This window comes from Chiloscyllium punctatum, chromosome 2 (genome assembly GCF_047496795.1).
Source record: "Chiloscyllium punctatum isolate Juve2018m chromosome 2, sChiPun1.3, whole genome shotgun sequence".
NCBI lineage: Eukaryota > Metazoa > Chordata > Chondrichthyes > Orectolobiformes > Hemiscylliidae > Chiloscyllium > Chiloscyllium punctatum.
Genome location: NC_092740.1, coordinates 105,796,741 through 105,818,634, shown reverse-complemented (window position 1 = coordinate 105,818,634; position 21,894 = coordinate 105,796,741). Strand labels below are relative to the sequence as shown.

The 21,894-nt window shown below is 38.2% G+C and overlaps 1 protein-coding gene across 13 annotated transcripts in view; it reads right to left on the bottom strand.

The window, feature by feature from the left end:
* Window positions 1-1,021: 1,021 nt before the first annotated feature.
* LOC140487439 (nuclear factor 1 B-type-like) overlaps window positions 1,022-21,894 on the bottom strand; it is a 628,152-nt gene continuing 607,279 nt past the window's right edge. For all 13 annotated transcript variants that reach the window (XM_072586906.1, XM_072586916.1, XM_072586907.1 and 10 more), the window contains one exon: window positions 1,022-8,425. In XM_072586906.1, the coding sequence (XP_072443007.1) occupies window positions 8,296-8,425 (130 nt within the window). In that variant the 3' untranslated portion in view covers window positions 1,022-8,295. The remainder of the gene's footprint in view (window positions 8,426-21,894) is intronic.

Below are 21,894 nucleotides of genomic sequence, written 5' to 3'. Positions count from 1 at the left end.
CACAATCACCCTCCACCGCATCTATCACCTTCCCAACTATCTTCCCCCCAGCCTCACCCTCAACGTCCTATTTATCTCTTAGCTCCCATCTCTCTCCCATGATGTCGCAACTCCTATACTGAACACTCTGATCAATGATGTCAACTGTACTAAATGCCACCTTCTACCTGTTTGACAACACTTCCCAGGGCCCTACCATTAACTGCAAAAGTCTTACCAAATGCATTATCTAACTTAAACTCCATATGCTGTTCCTTGATCTGTAGTGTTTTGTTTTTACATGATATAAGGAGAAAAGGGAGATGAGGTGACAGTATTATTATGGAAATCATTGCCATTCAATCCTGGAAAGAGTGTATGTTCTTGAAAGGGCAAGGTCAAAGCTGAAATAAAAGAATTGAGAAAGAAAACTAAATATATGATATTCTGTCGTGTATTCTAAAAAGAGAGAGAGGAGCACATCAACAGACAAATCGCCGGTATGAAAGCATTAAAGAGTAATGATACTGGGAGACACAAATATTAGCTCAATAAATATTTGTGAAACAGAACGAAAGAGGGTAGAAATTTCTGAAATGTGTACAGTGAACTTTCTGGACTAGTATGTTCTCAGCCGAATTAGAAAGGAGGCATTTCTGGGTCAACTGGACTAAGTGTCCATAAGAAAACATTTGGAGAATAATGATAATTACAGCTTTTCGTAACTAACGGAGAATAACAAAGTAAAAAACTAGCTCTATTGAAATAAAAATGGATTTAGCTAGGGTAAAATTGTAAAGAATACTAGGTGTTAAGCTGAATAACCCAAAACTGTCTATTATCTCCTGAGATGAAATTCCATCTCAATGATGGTTCAACCCAACCAATAAAGATTATAGCAAATTGATGTGTTTCTTTAATTTTACACTCAAGATTTAAAATCTAAAACTTTATTCTACAACAGCACTTGAACAAATGTAATTGTGTCAAAAACAGGTCACCTATCAACACTGAACTGAACAAACAGACAGGCCACCAATGGTTGTAGCATAGCTCATTTTTATTTTTAAACTGTTTTTTTCTTTATTTGCATAGGAAACATATCCACTTCCAGTAATTGACTGCAGTATGAGCAGCTGCTAGCAGTATAGGCTGGATATAACAGTTACAATCACAGAAGTCAAGCTGAATTTACACCAGTTTGAAACTTGTGAAAAGTTTAGACCCCATAATGGGTTGATCATTTGCACTGATCTCAACAGCTTTGAATCATCCCAGAACTTGCATCCAAATTGGAAACAGAATACAGTACATTGTCTGCAGCGATAACAATAGCTTTTTAAAAATGTTTTCCTTTTGGATACTATTGCTGTGTCTGTGGGACTAAAAACTCCAGTTTCAAAATGGAACAACCCTGGTGTGTGGCTAGCAAGCACTTACTGACTACAGGTACTTGTTACCTACTACTGTACTAAATGTAGCATCATGTATCTATGGAAACACACAGTCCTACAAAAGTTGATCTCAAGAGTAATATCTCAAAAAGTTCTTACAATACATTGTAAGAATCCTCTCAGAATTCCCATCTGGAGAAAGTTCTTCACAGATTGATTGGGAGCCACACTCACAATGAAAAGACTATCTGTACAATGCGCAGTGTCAAGACTTAAATGGAACTTCAGGATGTTACACACATCAATGCAAATATTTATATATGTGTGTAACTGCCTCTGTGAATATGGAGCATGTAAACAAGCTCTAGGAAGCTGACAGCTGAGCAGGAATTACCCTCATATTCTGCAAGTTGGATCAGCTTTGCAGAAAACAAGTTGAATGAATAGATTTACAACTGAACTCAACAGAGACTGCAAGTTTAAACAGGCACTGCTTGTTTGACATTTTTGGTAAACGTATGCTGGTTTTTTTTTGTTGTTGAATCCTTATTTTGCATTAACACAAGTCAATGTAACATCCCATGGTCTCCATTTATGGAACATACATTACTGTAGCAACCATGGCTGTAACAACATTCCTTCAGTTGACAAAACACATCAGTCCCTGCAGCACAGTTTTGATAATAAAAATGCATCATGCTATTTCTTTAAAAATACAACAGTTCATGATGAAAGTGGTTTCAGTGTCAGGGGACCTGACAGCTGCCTCTTAAACACAAGGATCCTGCAACAGCTTTGACTTTGTTGGAAATATCTAGCTTCACTGCAGTGGATGGCACATATCCTACAGTTTGCTTGAACTTTTCAGTCCAAATCAAACAGCACAAAAGAAATATTTTCTCACATTTGTGCTTTAATGCTGACTAGTTATCCCTGTGACTTTAAGAGGCAAAAGAGATGTGGTGGTTTGATGTGGACAATTCTGGAGGAGAAAAAATTATTTGTGATAGGTTGTAATTTATCTAGCATATGTGTTATACTCATTTATATAGTCTATTGAATTACGCTAGTCACCCTTGTAAGATCCCAGCCAATAGTACTGCATCTAATAAAACATTTGTATGTAACATCTACACAAGAATTTGATAATTATCAAAACCACATACTTTTCATTATATTTTGCTTTTGTGAACAATATTCCAAGAAAGGGGTCTTTATAACAAGAGTTTTGAGTTTTTGTTTAAGATTTCCTAGGCATTAGCATTGGATCAACAGTGTGCAAATTTATTTTAGAACCTAATGATGAGTCATCACAAGCAGATAATAAAAGCAAAATATACTGTAAATCTAACAAGAAAATAAAAAAATTCTGAGCTATTTAGGAGATAATCGGAGTTCAATCAATGGACCACATCAGGCTTACCCCGTCTTTAAACATTAACAAAGGGTCGTTTCAGATACAAATCTTACTCAGACTTCAGACAAAGAGCTAAACTTGAAACATTATCTTTTATTCTTCCATTACAGATGCTATGTGCTTCTAGCAGTTTTTGTTTGTTATTAGAACTAGATATTACTTGGAACAAAAGCAAATGCTATGATCAAACTATAATCTGCAATATTGTATAGGGGCCAATATTTTATAGTGTTCTTATTACTGTTATTCTAATGTACCTTGCAACATAAAACAGTCCATTCAGTTAAGTGGCCTGAAGGACCATCATAGTTATTTATAATTACCAGAAAAATATTTCATATATTGTCTGTAATGGGAATAAGTTCAATTGACCCTAATTCAGTGTTGTTTGGATTGGAAAATGCTGCATTGATCACTGTTAGACATCTTTCGGGGTGGTGAGTATCACCACTGACACTGAGACCATTTTTACAATTTAAACATACAGTAAACTCTTAAAACACAGATATTTCCAGAGACTCATACTTAGAGAAACATTTTTTTTCCGTTTTTCTGTATATTAAATACATTCTGTAAGAAAAAAATTGCAACACAAAGGTGAAAATTGACCCTTTCCAACATGTCTCCTTTAAACTATTAACAATGTGGCAAAAGTACTGTGGGATGGAAACACTACAAGAAGCTGATACCGTGACATTGGCATCAGACCCTGCCAAATGAGAGAGAATGAATACAAATGCCATATTCAGGTCAAAAGAAAGCAATGTCAATGATCTGGGCTTCCTTTTATTTATTAAACCAACGATGTAGCCTGTCCTAGTGCATATTCCAGTGAAGTCTGTCTAGTCGCCAACTGCATGCTGAGAGAGAGCATAAAATTCAAGAACTAATTTGTTGGGAAAAATGTGTATGGAATTTGTTAAACAAGACTTTCAAAAGTGGAGGTCGGGAAGCCCGAATGGGTATGGGAGTCAGCAATGACTGCTTTGGAGCCCACCTTATGGCTCTAAATAATCTTCTCTTCCCTCCCGAACCACAGTTTTTTGTTTCCTGAGGCAAGCAAATTATTTTTCAAGCTTCACAATAGGAGTCACTGTGGGAAGAAGTTTGGGAAGCACTGAGCTTTTTTTTAAATAAAAAGTGCAAATATTGAAAAGAGTTCAATAGCACTCCTCTTCCTCTCTTTTCTTATGGTATCTTTCTACTTTCTATTTCCATGTGCTACACCTTTTCCGGGTCGAATTTTGATTTAAAAATAGAAGATCCACTAAGCACACAGTTGGTTATGTCCAGCAGCAGACTTTATTGGAAATATGTAAATCATGTCTGGTATTCTTCTTGGGACCTAACTGCCAGCAACATTGCATTGTCTTTTCAAAAACAGAATACTGTACACTGTATATGGGATATCTTTCTGTAATCTTTGTATGATGCAGGTACAAGTGCAACATAAACAAAATCCATACCAGTCACCACCACCAAGAGTTCCCAGATAGGACCCCCCAGCATTGCAGTGTATTCCAACACTGTACCAGATCTATCAGGAATCCTACCTGAGTTTATGCACTGGCTTAGATACCTCTACTGGATTTGTTGCTGATGCCCTTGTGCACTTTCATTCAAATCATAAATACCAACATTTAAACTCACACAAACATTTACTGGAATCCATACACACTTAAAAAAAAGACAGTATTCCTTCTGACATTATGAAATGTTTCTGAAAACCAACCTTTTCAACACTAAATACAACAAAATAACCTTCATAAAATATAACTTTTCTCCATTTAAAACTGGATTAAAAATTAGGAACCTACACTTCTTAAGCATAGGAATACACAAACTCCCATATGGACTGACTTCTTTTTAATATATAAATTAGGTAACTGGAGAGTTTTAACTCAAGTCCAGCTTCCAGACAGGATTTTCTTCCTCTTAAAAATGGCATAATAAACTGGTCTTTCAAAAGCCAGTGTAATCATTTCTTCCCCCAATTAACTCATTTAAAAAATTTTAGCATTACAAAAAAGGGTAATTACTTTAAAATGTTCTTAACAAAACTATACAGTGTACAAATTAGTCTGCAAGGCGGGTGGCTCATTTTCAAGACCCCTCTTTGTTTCCCCTCACATTACACAGCCATAACAAATCGACTAACACTGAGCTGCCATGTCTGAATCATACTCCCACAGCTATTGCTATAGTTATTTATTTTTTTCAGAACAAGTCTCCTACAGTTTTTTTTTTTACAAATCCCCCAATGTATTGTGCCTTAACTTTTACATCACACGGGGAAATGCACTTCACTGGTAGCACCAACACTCAGACTGCAAAGCACCTTAGGGAAATACAGAAACAGTGCATATAGAACAGGGTGTCTTCAATTTATCAGATTTAACATCCTGGTGAAGGAGGAGAACAGAGACTTGACTTGAGTTGCAAATACTTCCCATTCCTTTTTGTCTGTTTTCAAGAAACCTTAATCCACATTTTGCGAATCCTGTTCACTTGAAATGGGAGGCAACAGGTTGAAGCAAGTTTTTAGAATACCATTTAAGTAGTTTGCTTTTCTTTAAAATTCAAAAACATTCAAAAGATCTTTACTTTAAGATTTGTATCTTTATGTGTTTTTCAGGCAGCATTATTATTCCAATTAGACAGACCTGTATTGAATCTCTACAATTTAGAACTAGTAAACAGTACTTTTATTCAACACAGTTAAAATTATTGAATAAAGGCAAAATACTACAGATGTTGGAAATTCAGTAACACAGAAAAAGCTGGAGAATCTCAGCATGTCTGGCAGCACCTGTGGAGAGAGAAATAGTGTTAATGTTTTGAGTCTGGTATGTCTCATCTTCAGAACCTGTCCATATCTTACTCAAAACATTAACTCTGTTCCTTTCTCCAGGGGTGCTGTCAGACCTGATGAATTTCTTCAGATTTCTCTGTATTTAAAATTATAATTTGAGTCACAGCAAATTTACAAGCCATATTGGATTTTTGCAGCTTTTGATGGTTAGATCTGTAATTGAATTTTGCTTAACAATAAGCAATGATGATGATAAAATAAAAGGCAATCTCCTTAAGAAGCCAAATTAGAATGCCCTAGTGGACACTGGAAGGGATTCTTTTTTAATTAAGCAGTCTGCCAGAAGTAAATGTAAGAGCATTTCATCTCAAAACAACTTCTGACAAGTTCCTGACTGGATTTGACAATTTAGCTCTCAGGGCAAAGAGACTGAGCAGGTCAGTGAAAAGGTGATTTAAGACCCACAGTTCTGCTTCTGGTTTTTTGGGGCCAGCAGAGAGATGGAGCTCTGCCAAAGTGAATTTTCACAAGAGAAAATCCTAGCTGTTCAATAAATATTGAAGCTCAAGTCAAGCCTGTCTCCAATGAAAATGACTACATTTTAATATTTTTGTAAATCAATGAATTCATCTTGCACCCCAGGTGGAAAGTCGAAAGAAGGACGTAGCTGAGAGATTGTCACAGTTGACAGAATAGTTACTTTGCAGCCTGTGTTTGGAAAATGCCATTTTGCTTCACAGCTGTGCTGTAGAGTTCTTCTTAAAAGTACCCCCCTCCCCAAAACATCTCCCCTTAACCATCTTGTAAAGACCTACCATACTGCATAGAAAGCAGCACCAACTTTGGTCAATTTAAATGGAAAAAAAGCGTACATCAGCTAATCTGCATACTAACTTGTGATAATCAATACAGCTAAAAGCTTTACCTATTTAGACAAAACTTGGTATTGCATAATTCTTAAAAGTTCAAAAAACCCCAAATGAGTAATTGAAAGATGAAAAACATGAAAGATTAATAGAAAAAACTTGCCAAAAATACTGAAAAATATTACTGGCTGATTAAAAATTTTAAGCACCAACTATTCACAGCCATGATATGCTTTATAAATGAGATAACAAAGTATTTGAATATTGACAATTAGTGATGTCACACTCTCCTCTGGAGTACAAAATAATTTCTTTCATACAAATGGTAGTTTTCATAAGATGAGCTATAATATATGCAGCAAACGTGTGCAGTGATGTCACTGTTTCATTTCAAAGGCAAGGCACGTAATGTGGACTATATAACTTCGTGCAAATCAAGGATAAGATCTATTAGAGTTACAGAGAAACAGAAGGGGCAAAAACTGACTTGACATGCACACTGGAGTCCTGCCACTAGCACTATCAGGCAGATAGCAAGGCTAATTGTGCAAGAAAAGCACCATGCATTATTCGGCACCCTGTGGTTAAAAATAGTGTTTACTCAGTAGAGTGCGAGAAACTTAGCTGCTGCATCCCTGTCGCCATTGATTTGTAAACTGCGGTGCTGCTCACCAATAAGCTCCGAGTGACACTTTCACATTAGCATCTTGGAAACTGATTATGCCATGCTTTATTTTCCTGACACACTTGATACATATATATTATATATTTTTAAACTCCAAGGAGCAAATGGAGTATAAGGAATCAAGTGCAGTATTTTCAATTGTGTTTAATTGCCTTCCCAAGCAAGCATGTGTCTATTATTCATTTATGCCCCTTAATTAATACACATTCTCAATGGGGGAGGGGCAAAAAAATGATCAGACTTATTTTAAGGTTATATTACATCCCCTCAATTTAGAGTCCTAGGGCACAAGGACTTATATTAAACCCCTCAATCAGATATGATAAATTGCACTTGCCTCTTAAGTGTTTTTTTTAAGAATTACTGACATTTTAAGGGCAACAAAAAACTATCAGTGAGCTTCATTCTTGTATTCAGTTAATTTAAAGCATCTTAAACTGTGAGGGACTATTACTGCTTAAAACTAAACTATGATGCTTTTCCAAATACTTATCTTTATCTAAGAGGATTTGTTCAGATCTGCATACTAAACACTAAAAGTGAAAGGAAAATGGGTTCAGCGACAAGAAGCAATTTTGTGAGCCAATCATTAAACATAAATTCAGTAAATCTCCATCTACATCTTTTTGTTTTGTTTTCTGTAGTATCATTGTGTGCATAGTCTAATTGTGTGCTTTGTGGGCTTTTTGTCCCCTCAGACAGTTTGTAGAAAACACATAATTACATGTACATTCCTCATCCAGCCTTTATCATACAAGTAAACCCTTATCAATCAAAAAGACTGGGCTGTAGTTTTACTACTCCTGGACTGAGTGAATAAAAAAAAAGATACCTGAACCCCACTAATTACTTAAACATGCAAAGTCTTAAACATCTAAAAGCTAATAAGTGTTTTAAGTTTGTCAGATCTGGAAATTAAAACAACTGTCCCCTAGTGGATCCCAGTGTTCAATAAAGGCCAGTGCTTGGCATGATGTGTTATCCAAGTATGAAAATCACCCTCACTGTATTACTGATGAAATACCATTTATGCAGATTTTAAGTTTGCAAGAATTTGGTGATTGTGAATGCAGCAATCACATTTCGGTGTTTCTGAAAACATTTGTTGTTGATCCAGAGATGATATTTGATCTTCCTTATCTTCAGTTTGTTGTCTCTGCTTGGAGGAAGGGTTCACTGATGAAGTTTAAACTGTAATTCTGAACATTCGTTGGCAGGATGGTAGTCCCATTTGACACTTGGAATGGGACCAAGCTAGCCCAAGTACCAGGACTGCAGAGCAAAAAAAAAGAAATACAGCTTATTTAAAGACTGTAAATTTAATACAAGTTTAGTCAATGGACATACTTAAGTTATTTACAATATATTAACTATTAATTAATAACTTCAAAATTACAAACAGTCTTATTCACGTTTCTACATGCAAATCCTTTGCCTGCCACTTTAATACAGATTATTTTATTTTGATTTTTTAATTATTCAATTTTAATTGTTTATTTTACATGGAACACACAATTGTCACCTTAGCTGCAATCATCTCAATAACCTTGAGTTCTAATGAACCAACTTATTAAACCCTAGTTCTGCTAAAAGATTATTAACCTAAAACACTAATACTGGGCTAGATTTTAGATTAGGTTAGATTGTCTACAGTGTGGAAACAGACCCTTCAGCCCTTCTGAAGAGAAACCTATCCAAACCAATTCCCCTACCCGATATTTACCCCTGACTAACACACCTAACACTGTGGGCAATTTAGCATGGCCCATTCACCTAACCTGCACATCTTTGGATTGTGGGAGGAAACCGGAGCACCTGGAGGAAACCCATGCAGGGAGAATGTGCAAACTCCACACAGACAGGCAGGAGTCAAACCCAGGACCCTGGTGCTGTGAGTCAGCAGTGCTAACCACTGAGCCACCATGCTGCCCATTTTCTGATGGTTTTCCTCCTTTTGCAAAATACTCCTCATTTCTGAGAGGACATTCTGTTCAGGTCTTTCACAGAAATTTGGAGCTATACTTCCATTCTGACAATTCTTTTTTGGCACAGAACCATCAGAGGAAGGAAAACCAGGCTTTTTTTTTCAAAGCAGTCAGCTGCTTTGTGCTGACATTTAAAGTCCAGTCAACTACTTTGACAGCTGCTGTCAAATCATAAGTATGTTTGATAAGTGTGATATTAGGGGGCTGGGAGGATAGGGTACCAGTTGGGTAGGGGAGATAGGATGACAAATAATTAGGATGCCAGCTGGAAGGGTTAGGGTGCAAGGGTAGGATACCAAATGAGTAGAGGTTAGAGCACCAGGTAAGTATAGTGAAGGTGGGTAGGGTGTAGTTGAATAATGTGTCAGGAACCAGGTAGGTAGGGCGTAAATTTGCATGAAGCTAAAATGTGATGAAGTGTTTAGGATTGATCAAGGTGAGTGGGAGTAATCAAGTCCAACATGAGATTGGAATGTCATGTGTCAGGGCTGGGATTTCATGTCTGTTGGCCAGGGAGTGGCCTGGACCAGCCTGACTAGGATGTGTGGTGTATCAGCTCCAGTGGATTTTAAGGCAGGTTCGGGTGCAGACTGAGGAGGTTTGGCTGAAAGGGGAAGGGTGGGAGGGAACTGTGGCGTTGGTGAGTATGTGTCAGGCTTCTTGAGAAAAGATTCTATACTTTGATTCATGGGAAATTCCTTGGGAGTCTGTTAAACATTTTTCCCCAAAGGTATTCAAGCTGATTCTACCAGTTGCCTATTTAATTAATTCTTAATTAAATATAATTTAATTAATTCTTAATTAAATATACTTAGCTGTAGTAGCAAACGGAATTGTGTGCATTCATTTGGGGACATTATAAAGCCTAATAAAAATACATTTTGTTAAATTTAGAACAGAAGGACAGAAAAGACTTACAGCACATTATTATATCAATGCCATCACTTGTTATTGTAATTTAATACAATAATCTTACTGTCTGCTTTCCTCCCATAGACCTGAAACTTTCTGTGCTCTTCTAGGTCCACAATTTGCCATTGACAGAAAAAGAACTCCCTGTGGTTAAGTTGATGCTCCAACAATTATGCACAGAAATAAATTTCTCCATTTTCACTTTCTGATTGACAATTTGAAATAAATGGACCAAAGTCACTGCTATCCCATCTGTGGAAATAATCTTTTCTCATTCACTCTAAAAATCCATCACAAAATAAAACAAAGTAAGATATAGAGCAGAATTAGGCCATTCGGCCCATCAGTCTGCTGTGCCATTCAATCATGGCAGTCATCTACTTCTCAATTAATTCTGTTTTTAGCCTCCTTCTTACCCCAGTGGAGATATGCTCAATATCTCTCATGACTGTTAATCCATCACTGTTTGCTGTTCCTTGAGGTTTTAATATGCAGTATATAATAGGGGACGCAAATTCAGCAATATTTAGAGTATCACCATTACTTTGTTCTTTTATTCTGCACTCCTATTTATAAAATCCCAAATACAGTTAGCTTTTGTTCTGAGTTATCTACATGTAACAACAGTTTCAGGGAAATATGTATTTGAAACCAAATATCCCTCTGTTCAGACATGCTTTTACCATTTTCTCAGTAAGGTGATGTTTGTAGCTGTCATTTATCTGCCCATTCTAGTCATCTGTCTACAACTTCTTAAAGTTTCCTTTCACAGTCCTCCATAATGCTTGCTAGACTCATCATTTTCTTGTAATAAAGTATTAAGATAGCTTTATCCAAGGCCATAGTATAGTCATATATTGACAGAAAATTCAACCTACTACTGGAATAAAAACAAACTGCTGAAGAAACTCAGCAGGTGTGGTGGCAGCTGTGGAGACAGAAACTTTCAAAGAAGTTGAGGAATACTGGCTTCAAAATATTGTTTCTCTCTCTTCACGGTTGCTGTCAGATCTGCTCAGTTTATCTAGTTCTTTCCGTTTTTTGTTGAGCTATCCAGCATCTACAGTATTTTGCCTTTATGCAACCTATCACTGACTCCTCAGTCACTGAAGTTTGTCTTTCATGTGCAGCAGGTGGTGAAGAAAGCTAATGCAATGCTGACCTTCAGAGTGAGTGGATTTGAGTATAGGGGTAAGAATACCTTGCTGCAGTTATACATAACATAGAACATAGAACATTACAGCGCAGTACAGGCCCCTCGGCCCTTGATGTCATACCAATCTGAAGCCCACCTAACCTACACTATTCCATGTATGTCCATATGCTTGTCCAATGACAACTTAAATGTACTTAAAGTTGGCGAATCTACTACCGTTACAGGCAAAGCATTCCATACCCTTACTACTCTCTGAGTAAAGAAACTATCTCTGACATCTGTCCTATATCTATCACCCCTCAATTTGAAGCTATGCCCCCTCATGCTCGCCATCACCATTCTTGGAAAAAGGCTCTCCCTGTCCACCCTATCTAACCCTCTGAATATCTTATATGTCTCTATTATGTCACCTCTCAACCTTCTTTGCTCTAACGAAAACAGCCTCAAGTCCCTCAGCCTTTCCTCATGGCCTTCATAAGATCACATACAGAGTACTGTGTGCAGCTTTAGTCTCCTAGTCTGAGGAAGGACATTCTTGCTATTGAGGGAGTCCAGCAAAGGTTCATCAGACTGATTTCCGGGAAGGCAGGACTGACATATGAACAAAGGTTGGATCAACTGGGCTTGTATTCACCGGAATTTAGAAGAGGGAGGAACATATAATAGAAACATGTAAAACATCTCATAGAAACATATAAAATCCTGATGGGACCGGACAAGATAGTTGCGGAAAGAATGTTCCTGATGTTGGGGAAGTCCAGACTAGGGGTCACAGTCTAAGAATAAGGTTAAGCCATTCAGGACTGAGAGGATGAACTTCTTCATTCAGAGTTGTGAACCTATTGAAGTCCCTACCACAGAAAGCTGTTGGGGCCAGTTCGTTAGACATATTCAAGACAGAGCTGGATGTGACCCTTGCATGGACAGAAAGTGGCAGTGGGATATTGAAACTGCATATCAGCCATGATCATTTTGAATAGTGGTTCAGGCTTGAAGGGCCTAATGGCCTCCTCTTGCATTTTTTAAATGTTTTTATGTTGAGGTTTTGTCTCCTTTCTGCAATATTCTATCTAGGCTACTATGCTTACATTTATGATATACACTTATATTTGTTGGAACATATGTTTTGTGAACATCTGTTTCCACCACCTACAATCAGATCTCACCACCACAAATATAATTCCTTCCCACCTCTATCTGCGTTCTGTGAACACCATTCCCTCCGTGACTCCCTTGTGAGGTCCCCGCTCCCCCCACCAACCCACCCTTCAGTCCTGGCACCTTCCCTTGCCACCACAAGAGGTGTAAAACCTGTGCCCACACCTCTCCCCTCACCTCTATCCAAGGCCCCATAGGATTGTTTCACATTTGGCAGAGAATTTCCTCATCTACTGTGTCCATTGCTCTTGATGTGGTCTCCTCTGCATTGGGGAGACAGGACGCCAATTCACAGAGTGTTTCAGGGAATATCTCTGGGACATATGCACCAAACAACCCAACTGTCATGTGGCCAAACACTTCAACTCCCCCTCCCACTCTACCAAGGATATGCAAATCCTGGGCTTCCTACACCACTAAATCCAAGTCACCTGATGATGGGAGCAAGAAGCCTCATCTTCCGTCTCAGGACCCTTCAACCACACGGCATCAACGTTGACTTCACTGGTTTCCTAACCTATCCTCCCGTCACTTCATCCCAGATCCAACTCTCTTACTTGAAACCACCCTCTTGAACTGTCCTACCTGTTCATCTTCCTCCCCACCTATCTGCGTCACCCTCCCCTCCGACTTATCACTATCCCACCCGACCTGCATCTACCTATCGCCTTTTCAGCTACTGTCCTTCCACCACCACAATCCTCCTATTTACCTCTCAGCCCCCTTAACTCCACCCATCAACATTCCTGATGGAGGGCTTATGCCTGAAATGTCAATTCGCCTGTTCCTCAGATGCAGCTTGACCTGCTTGGCTTTTCCAGCGCCACACTTTTCAACTCTGAAGAAAAGTCAGTGTGAAACATAACTCTGTTTCTCTTTCCATAAATGCTGCCAGGCCTGCTGATTGTTTCCAAAATTCTCTATTTTTAACCTTCATTAACAAATTTGCACTATCTTTGATTAATTGATTAATTTATTGTCAGGATGCTGCATCAATGGTGAGTCTGCATTTATTGCCCCTGCCTAATGTATCTTTTTCTTGAACTTTTGCACTCATTTAATGCAACTGAGAGGTTTGCCAGAGGGCAGCTAAAAGTCATGATATTGATGTGGGTCTGGAGTCATGTACAGACTAGAGTATGTAGGACGACAGCTTTTCTTTTCAAAAGCATTTGTGAACCAGCTGTGCTTTTATCACAGTTCTATACCTTCTTGGCTACTTTCATCTTACATCAGCTTTTTATTTTCAGATGTTAAATATCAGAATCGAAAATCTCAAACCTAATTGTAACATAACTTATACATTACCTTACCCAGCTAAATCCTGACTAACTTCATGTAAAATTCTGTATCTTACATGACAGTCCGTTAACCAGTCTCTTTCTAACCCAGATTATTCTCCTCTCATCATTGGCTACTCTCCAATTTCATGGCACAATTTGCATATTTATGAGTGGAAAATGGTGGCCACAGCATCTGCTATTTCCACTGCTGTCTTTCAACAATTGACAATGTGTACTATTACAGCCCTTTATCTAAAATATTTTTATTTCTGCAAATTTTTACTGAATAAATTCCTGTACCTGAGCAATTTTGAGTACTTGTTCTTTCTGCTCCAGTGCATCCCATCTCACCCCATCCACAATTATTCTTCTCTTGTTAACTTGTCTTCTACTTTTTATGGCCAACTAAAAGGAAGAGTTAACTTTTTGTTATATTATCAGCTCTTCTAGTTTCTTCTTCTGGCATCTCACTGCACCTTGCACATTTTTCATAATCATCTTTACTTTTATTAGCTCAAAAGTATATTCCTTTTGTGTTTCAATTTAATTTTAGTCTCTTGATTCATAACCACAGTTCATTGAGTCATACAGCACAGAAACAGACCCTTCAGCCCAACTCATCCATGCTAACCAGATTTCCTGAAGTGAACTAGTCCCATTTGCATTTGTTTGGTCCCTATCCATCTAAACCTTTCCAATTTAAATATCTTTGAAATGTTTTAATTGTCAATTTACCATTTCTTCTGGCATTTTTTTAATCCATATACACTGTATGCATCAATCTCTGTGCCCTTCAGGTCTCTATTAAATCTTTCCCTTTTCACCTTAAAACCTATGGCTGCTAATTTGGAATCCCCTCCTCTCAGGAAAAAATCTTAGCAATTCAACTTTTCTATGCCTGTCATGATTTTATAATTTGGAGTTGCCGGTGTTGGACTGGGGTGTACAAAGTTAAAATCACACAACACCAGGTTACAGTCCAAAAGGTTTAATTGGAAGCACACTAGCTTTTGGAGCATCGCTCCTTCATCAGGTGATAGTGCTATCACCTGATGAAGGAGCAACGCTCCGAAAGCTAGTGTGCTTCCAATTAAACCTGTTGGACTATAACCTGGTGTTGTGTGATTTTTAAATATAATTTTATAAAGCACTATAAAGGACACAAGGCTACAGACCAGGGAATAAAAAGTTCCAGCCTATCCAGCCTTCCCGTAAAACTCAAACTGTCCAGTCTTGGCAACATCCTTGTAAATTCTCATATGGCACCCATTCTAGTTTACTAACATCCTTCCTGTAGCAGATCATCCAGAATTGTATGCATTACTCCAAAAAGTGGCCTCACCAATGTCTTGTACAGATGCAATATGACACCCTAATTCCTATACTCAATGTTCTGGCAAGTGTGCCAAATGCCTTCTTCACAAATGGTGATGCTACATTCAAGGAAGAATATATCTGTACCTCAACACCTAGGTCTCTCTACTTGACAATACTCCCCAGGGCCCTAACATTAAATTTACAAGTTCTACCCTGATTTGTTTCACCAAAATGCAATACCTCGCATTTCTCTAACTTAAACTCTATCTGGCACTCCTTGGTTTATTAGCCCTGCTGATCAAGCTTTTGTTTTCCTTTCAGATATTTAGGAACTTACCCAACTCCGATATCAAGTTTGCCTGTCTGTAGTTTCTTGGCTTTTCCTTTAAGCCTTTCTTAAATAATGGCACAATATTAGCCACTCTCAAGTCTTCTGGCACCTCACCCATGGCTGTCAATTGTATAAATGTCTCCACTAGGGGCCATGAAATTTCTTCGCTAGCTTCCCACAGTTTTTTAGATTAGATTTGATTAGATTACTTACAGTGTGGAAACAGGCCCTTTGGCCCAAGAAGTCCACACTGACCCTCCAAAGCGCAACATACCCAGACCTACATTCCCCTACATTTACCCCTTCACCTAACACTATGGGCAATTTAGCATGGCCAATTCACCTAACCTGCACATTTTTGGACTGTGGGAGAAAACCAGAGCACCCGGAGGAAACCCATGCAGACATGGGGAGAATGTGCAAACTCCACACAAACAGTTGCCTCAGGTGGGATTTAGAGGGATCTGGCCCAGGTCCTGGCAAATGAGACTAGATTAATTTAGGATATCTGGTCGAGTTGGAACGAAGGGTCTGTTTCCACGCTGTACACCTCTATGATTCTATGACTCCAGATAACTTTATTCACTCTCCACTATACCACCAATTCTGGAGTCATCCATAAACAATGGCAACTCTCAAGTCTTCCAGCACCGCGTTTGGCTGTCGATGATACAAATATCTCTACTAGGGGCCTTGCAATTCCTTCCCTAGCTTCCCACAATGTCCGGGGATACACCTGATCAGGTCATGGGGATTTATCTACTTTTATGTGTTTTAAGACTTCAAGCTACTTCTGTAATGTGGACTCTTTTCAATACATCACTATTTATTTCCCCAAGTTCCCTAGATTCTATGTCTTTCTCCACAGTAAATACTGATGCAAAATATTCGTTTAGTATCTAATGTGATTCCACACATAGATGGCTTCGTTGATCTTTATGGGGCCCTATTCTCTCCCGAGTTATACTTTTGCCCTTATGTACTTGGAGAATCCCTTTGGATTCTCCTTATCTGCCAAAGCTATCTCTTCACTGCTTTTGTCCTCCTGTCTTCACTCTTAAGTGTACTCCTACTCCTCAGAAAGTACTTATAATGTATTCTATCCAGCTCATTGTTGAAGATTTCCAAATGGATCCTTTTTCATAACCTTCCATCCTGTTTTATGCTATATGCTTTCCTAATCACTGAATTTGGATGGTGTTGTGGGGTCAGCACTCTATTTTTACAGACAGACAAACTCAAACTACAATGACACATCTAAAAATAGAATCTTGCCTGAATGAAGGATGCCCCAAAGATTTTACAAGCAACTAAATACTTGTGAAATTGTTAATTGTTGTAATATTGAAAATGCAACACCCAAATTTCAAGCAAAAAAATCCCACATGCAGCAGTGAAATAAATAGCTAGATTGTCTGCTCTTGGAGGAATTGCTATGAGAATATATGTTGAAGAGGATATTGACAAAATTCCCTGCTCTTTTTCATGCCCCATTATGGGTTTCCTAACATCAACTTGACAGGGTTGATGTGGGAGATGAGTTTGATATTTCATCTGAAAGGCAGTATCTCAAACAGCTCAGCCCTCACTCAGTATTGCGTAGAGATGGCAATAGGGGCACAGCTCTCTTCAATGAAACTTCAGCAGGCAAATTTCTGCTTCTGAGGTGACACTACTGTCATTGAAAGATCTCATAATCTAACTTTAAGCCAAATCTGCTGCTGAATGGATATTTGTCACTCAATTGAATTCAATTAAATTGTTATTAAAATGATGCATTTAGGAAAAATATTCACTTTGTTCATCATTAAGATTTTCAAAGGTAAAATTAGATAAATGTGATGTGGAAATAAGCATGACTTTTTTGACCAAATTTGAGAGTAAATTGTTATTGCTTATCAAGAAGGGTAAAAGGTAAAGGAAACAGAATTATGATGTAGAATGGTGTAGTATTGCTGTGAATTGGTTTCCAACATGAAGCTTGCAGTAAAGATCTGGAATTATGTTCCGACCTCACTATAGTGAAGCAGAGGGAAATTTCCCAAGAAAATGTATTCCCAAATATATGAAATGGATTTCATAAACATTAAGACTGTTGCAATTAAATTGAATGGAATATATTGTTTTGGACATTTTGAATTTTCTTGCAAATCCTGGAATATCAAAATGTCTTTGTTTACATGTTTTATGAATAAGAGATATTTTTGGAAAAAGTAATGTAGTTCCAAGCATTGTCTCTGATGTGACCAATGGCTCTAACAAACTAGATTAGATTACTTACAGTATGGAAACAGGCCCTTCGGCCCAACAAGTCCACACTGACCCGCCGAAGCGCACCCAGCCATACCCATTCCCCTACCTTTACCCCTGCATCTAACACTACGGGCAATTTAGCATGGCCAATTCACCTAACCTGCACATTTTTAGACTGTGGGAGCACCCGGAGGAAACCCACGTAGACATGGGGAGAATGTGCAAACTCCACACAGTCAGTCACCTGAGGCGGGAATTGAACCCAGGTCTCTGGCGCTGTGAGGCAGCAGTGCTAACCACTGTGCCATCGTGCCGCCCACAACTACTAACCATTTTTTATTTTTTAAAAAACTTGAAATATTTAATGAACTTCATTGTTGATTTGTGAAGTATAATAGTAAAATGAAGTATTACAGTTGCAAGTGGATAGAAAATAAGGATGAAGCTAAGAATAGCTGACTGCAAGTAGAGTTCATCAGGCTATCATAACAATTAGGAGGTATTTCCATAATCCAGACAGAAGACAATTAGTTAAGGTCAGGAAAAACCTTGAGGATATTGTCTGTAATCAGTTACAGTTGCATATTAACGTGAAACAGATCACAAAATAAGGTGCAGAAAGTAATCAAGAAAGCCAATGGAATTCTAGTCTTTATAGCGAGAGGACTAGTATACAAGGATGCATAAGTTATACTGCTGTTATACAAAATCCTGGTTAGACCCCACCTGAAGTACTGTGAGTAGATCTGGTCACCACACCTTAGGTAGGATATATTGGCCTTGGAGGGAGTAACATATCTGGATCTCAGGGTTAGGCTATGAGGGCAGATTCTAGCCTGTTTTCACTGGAAATTAGAAAATTAAGGAGTGATCTGATCAAAGTCTTCAAGTTATTAACAGAAAAAGACATGATAGATAAAGTTAAATTATATCCATTTAGGGATTCTAGAACTAAGGGCATAGTCTGAGAATTAGAGCCAGATCGTACAGGAGTGATGTTAGCAAAGCATTCCTACACTCAAATGGAGTTAGACCTTTGGAACTCTCTTCCACAAATGACAGTGACTGCAGTGTCAGTTGTTAATTATAAAACTGAGAGAGATAAATTTTTGATATTGAGGGATGTAGATCCATGACAGGTATATGGAGTTTGGCTGCAGATTAGCAATGATCTCATTGAATAATGGAACATGCTCATGGGCTGAACGGCCTACTCCTGTTTCTATATTCCTATACGAGTAAAGTGGAGGCTCAATTTAATATTCGGTTGGAAATGAATACCAATTATTAACCACAGTCTAAACATCAGCTGGTGTACCATATCTGTGAAAATACGATGCTGTCCTGGAAGTCATGAACCGTCCCCACCACCCTGTCCTGAGATCCACCAGCTACAGAAAAAGACAGGTGAATGAGAATGCCATGACTTCCACCACCTTCTTCCAGTCATACACCATATTGGCTTGGACACCTGTCGCTCATTTCTCATTGCCACTGCATCAAAGTTCTGGAACTCCCTAAGTAAAGGTAATATGGCAGCACCTTTAACAGACCACAGTAGTTCAAGAAAGTGGCTCACCATCACTTTCTCAAGGCAAACACAACATCCCAAAAATATGCAATACCAAAAAAAATGTTCCAAGATCATTGCTTAATGCTTGCCTGACTTTTCAATAAAGATGGGGAAAGCATCTTCCAAGATGGGAAAAGCTATTAACACCCATACCACTGCTAAATTGATATGAGGGAGCCATTGTGACTGTGGGTGGCAATACTACTGGCTTTTTAGCTGAGTGTGCAGGAGGGCAAGTCAGGTTTACAGTGCTCTGTAAAATCCAACCCAATTATTCTGTGCCTAGTCATGCATTGCTTTAAATGTTTATTTGTGTCTGACAAGATTTGGCATTACAATCAGATGTGAACAAGGAGCTCAGCAAGGACTTCATTTGAGACTTGTAGTCTATTGTTTAGACAAGGAGATTAATCTCTTAAAAATTGGTTAACACCTTAATGAAAATGAAAGAATAATAGACAATGAGAAGCCACATGAATATTTTTTCCTAATGTTCATAGAGTGATTTCACGCTTAGCATGATATCCTTATTGAGATTTGTGGTGGATTCTGTGGCAAACTAAATTTTCTGATGAAAAGTACCAAATTATAATGGAAAATTCAAACTGTACAGAAGTCAGAAGATGACAATGAAATTAATAAAAAATACAACAGCATGAAGCATGCAAGTATATTTTAGTTACATTTAAGGTTTTTTGAAGTTTTTTGAAGGATGATGTATAAATATCAAAGAAGGGTTGATAACTGATTAAAACCTAATGGAAAACAGCTCACATCAGTCATCACTGAAGGAGACCAGGACAAATACCACATCCAATCATTTTATCTCAGCAATCTACAACATGCATTGAGATCAGAAAAATATATGTTAGAATGAAATTAGGTGGCAAGTGTAGTTAGTGGACAGCTGGATTCATTGGGTAAGCCACTGTATTCTTCAGCATATTATGAACAACAGGTGCTTTGATTATTATATTATGTGGAAGTTATCATAGAATCCCAACAGCATGGAAACAGACCATTTGGTCCATTGAGTCCACACCGATCCTCCAAAGAGCATCCCACCCAGACTCCCCACCCCCCACACTATCACGCTACATTTTCCATGGCTAATCCATCTGGCCTGCATATCCATAGACACTAAAGGCAATTTAGCACGGCCAATCCAACTAACCTGCACACATTAGGACTATGGAGGGAAACCAAAGCACACAAAGTCAACCCACGCAGACACAGGAAGAATGTGCAAATTCCACACAGACAATTGCTCGAGGGTGGAATCAAACCCAGATCTTTGGTGTTGTGAGGCACTCATGCTAATCACTGAGCTAAGTAACATGAGAGTTGCAGTTGAATACTGGAGAAAAATAATTGTAATTCCAATTCTCATATGAATTGCAGAAGTAACCTGACATCCATAGTGGGAAAAAGTGCTCAGGAACAATTTATGGTATGGCACCAATGCTTTCATTAAAGAGTTCTGAGCTCATAAGGAATTGATTTTGCAGCAGAAGGCCATGTTTCAATAATCTAACATAATTGACTATGTGAGCTATGTCAATGGACTGAGGCTTTTCAATGAATGGAATCACTTTGGATTTTCAGAAGATATTTGAAAAAGCTTTCCATTTGAAGCCTTTAAAGGACATTGCACAAATTAAAAATCATTAAAAATTAAAAATTATGCATAACTGACTCAACAACTGAATGCAGGAAATGATATAACCATTTGGTAGTACAGAACTTAATTATTCATGAAAAGATATATTTTGTTGAAGTTTTACATCTTTCACTCATCAGGAAATTCACATGAATATCAATGGAAGGAGGAATGACATTTATTCTAAAAGAGAGGAAGGGTTCCATTTAGATTCTGATAGAGGTGTTGCCATGGAGAATGCACCAGTTAGATATTGACTGGCATTCAACTGTCAGGCTTTGCTTGCATTTTAAAGCAGGCTGATCGACCCTGATTGATTGGTTGAAGCACTGCCTTGAGAAATTAACGAGTAAATGGTTGTAACTTATTTTATTGAATTGAAATTTTCTGTCTGCAAAGCGTAGGGTCTTGTGAATTAATTCAGATGACTTTCAGTATGTTCAAGTGCAGCAAACTGCGAGAACAAAATCCAGAATAGGTTGTCACCAATATTCTATCCACAAGGTTATTTAGCAATTGCTGTCCAATAGTAGAAATCCTGCAGAACATTACAGGAACAGGCCTTTCAGCCCACAATGCTGTGCAAAACATGATGCCAAATTAAACTAATCCTTTCTGCCTGCCCTTAGTGTATATCCCTCTATTCCTTGCAAATTCATGTGCTTATCTAAAAGTCTCTTAAATGCCCCTATCAAATCTGCCTTCACCACCACCTGTGGCAGCACGTTGCAGACTCCGACCACTCTCTGTGTAAAAAAACTTGTCCGCACAGCTCCTTTGAACTTTCCCCCTCTCACCTGAAATGCATGCTCCCCAGCTTTAGACATTGCAACTCTGGTAAAAAGATTCTGACCATTAACCCTATCTATGCAGTTCATAATTTTATAGATGTTTATCAAGTCTCCCATCAACCTCCATCAAAGAAAACAACCTGAGTTTTTCTAGCCTCTCCTTATGGCTCATACCCTCTAATCAAAGCAGCATCTTGGTAAGTCACTTCTGTGCCTTCTCCAAAGCCTCCATATCCTCTTGTAAGGTGGAGATCAGAATTGAACGCTATATTCTAAGTGTGGCCTAACTAAAATCTTATACAGCTGCAGCAATGACAGCATG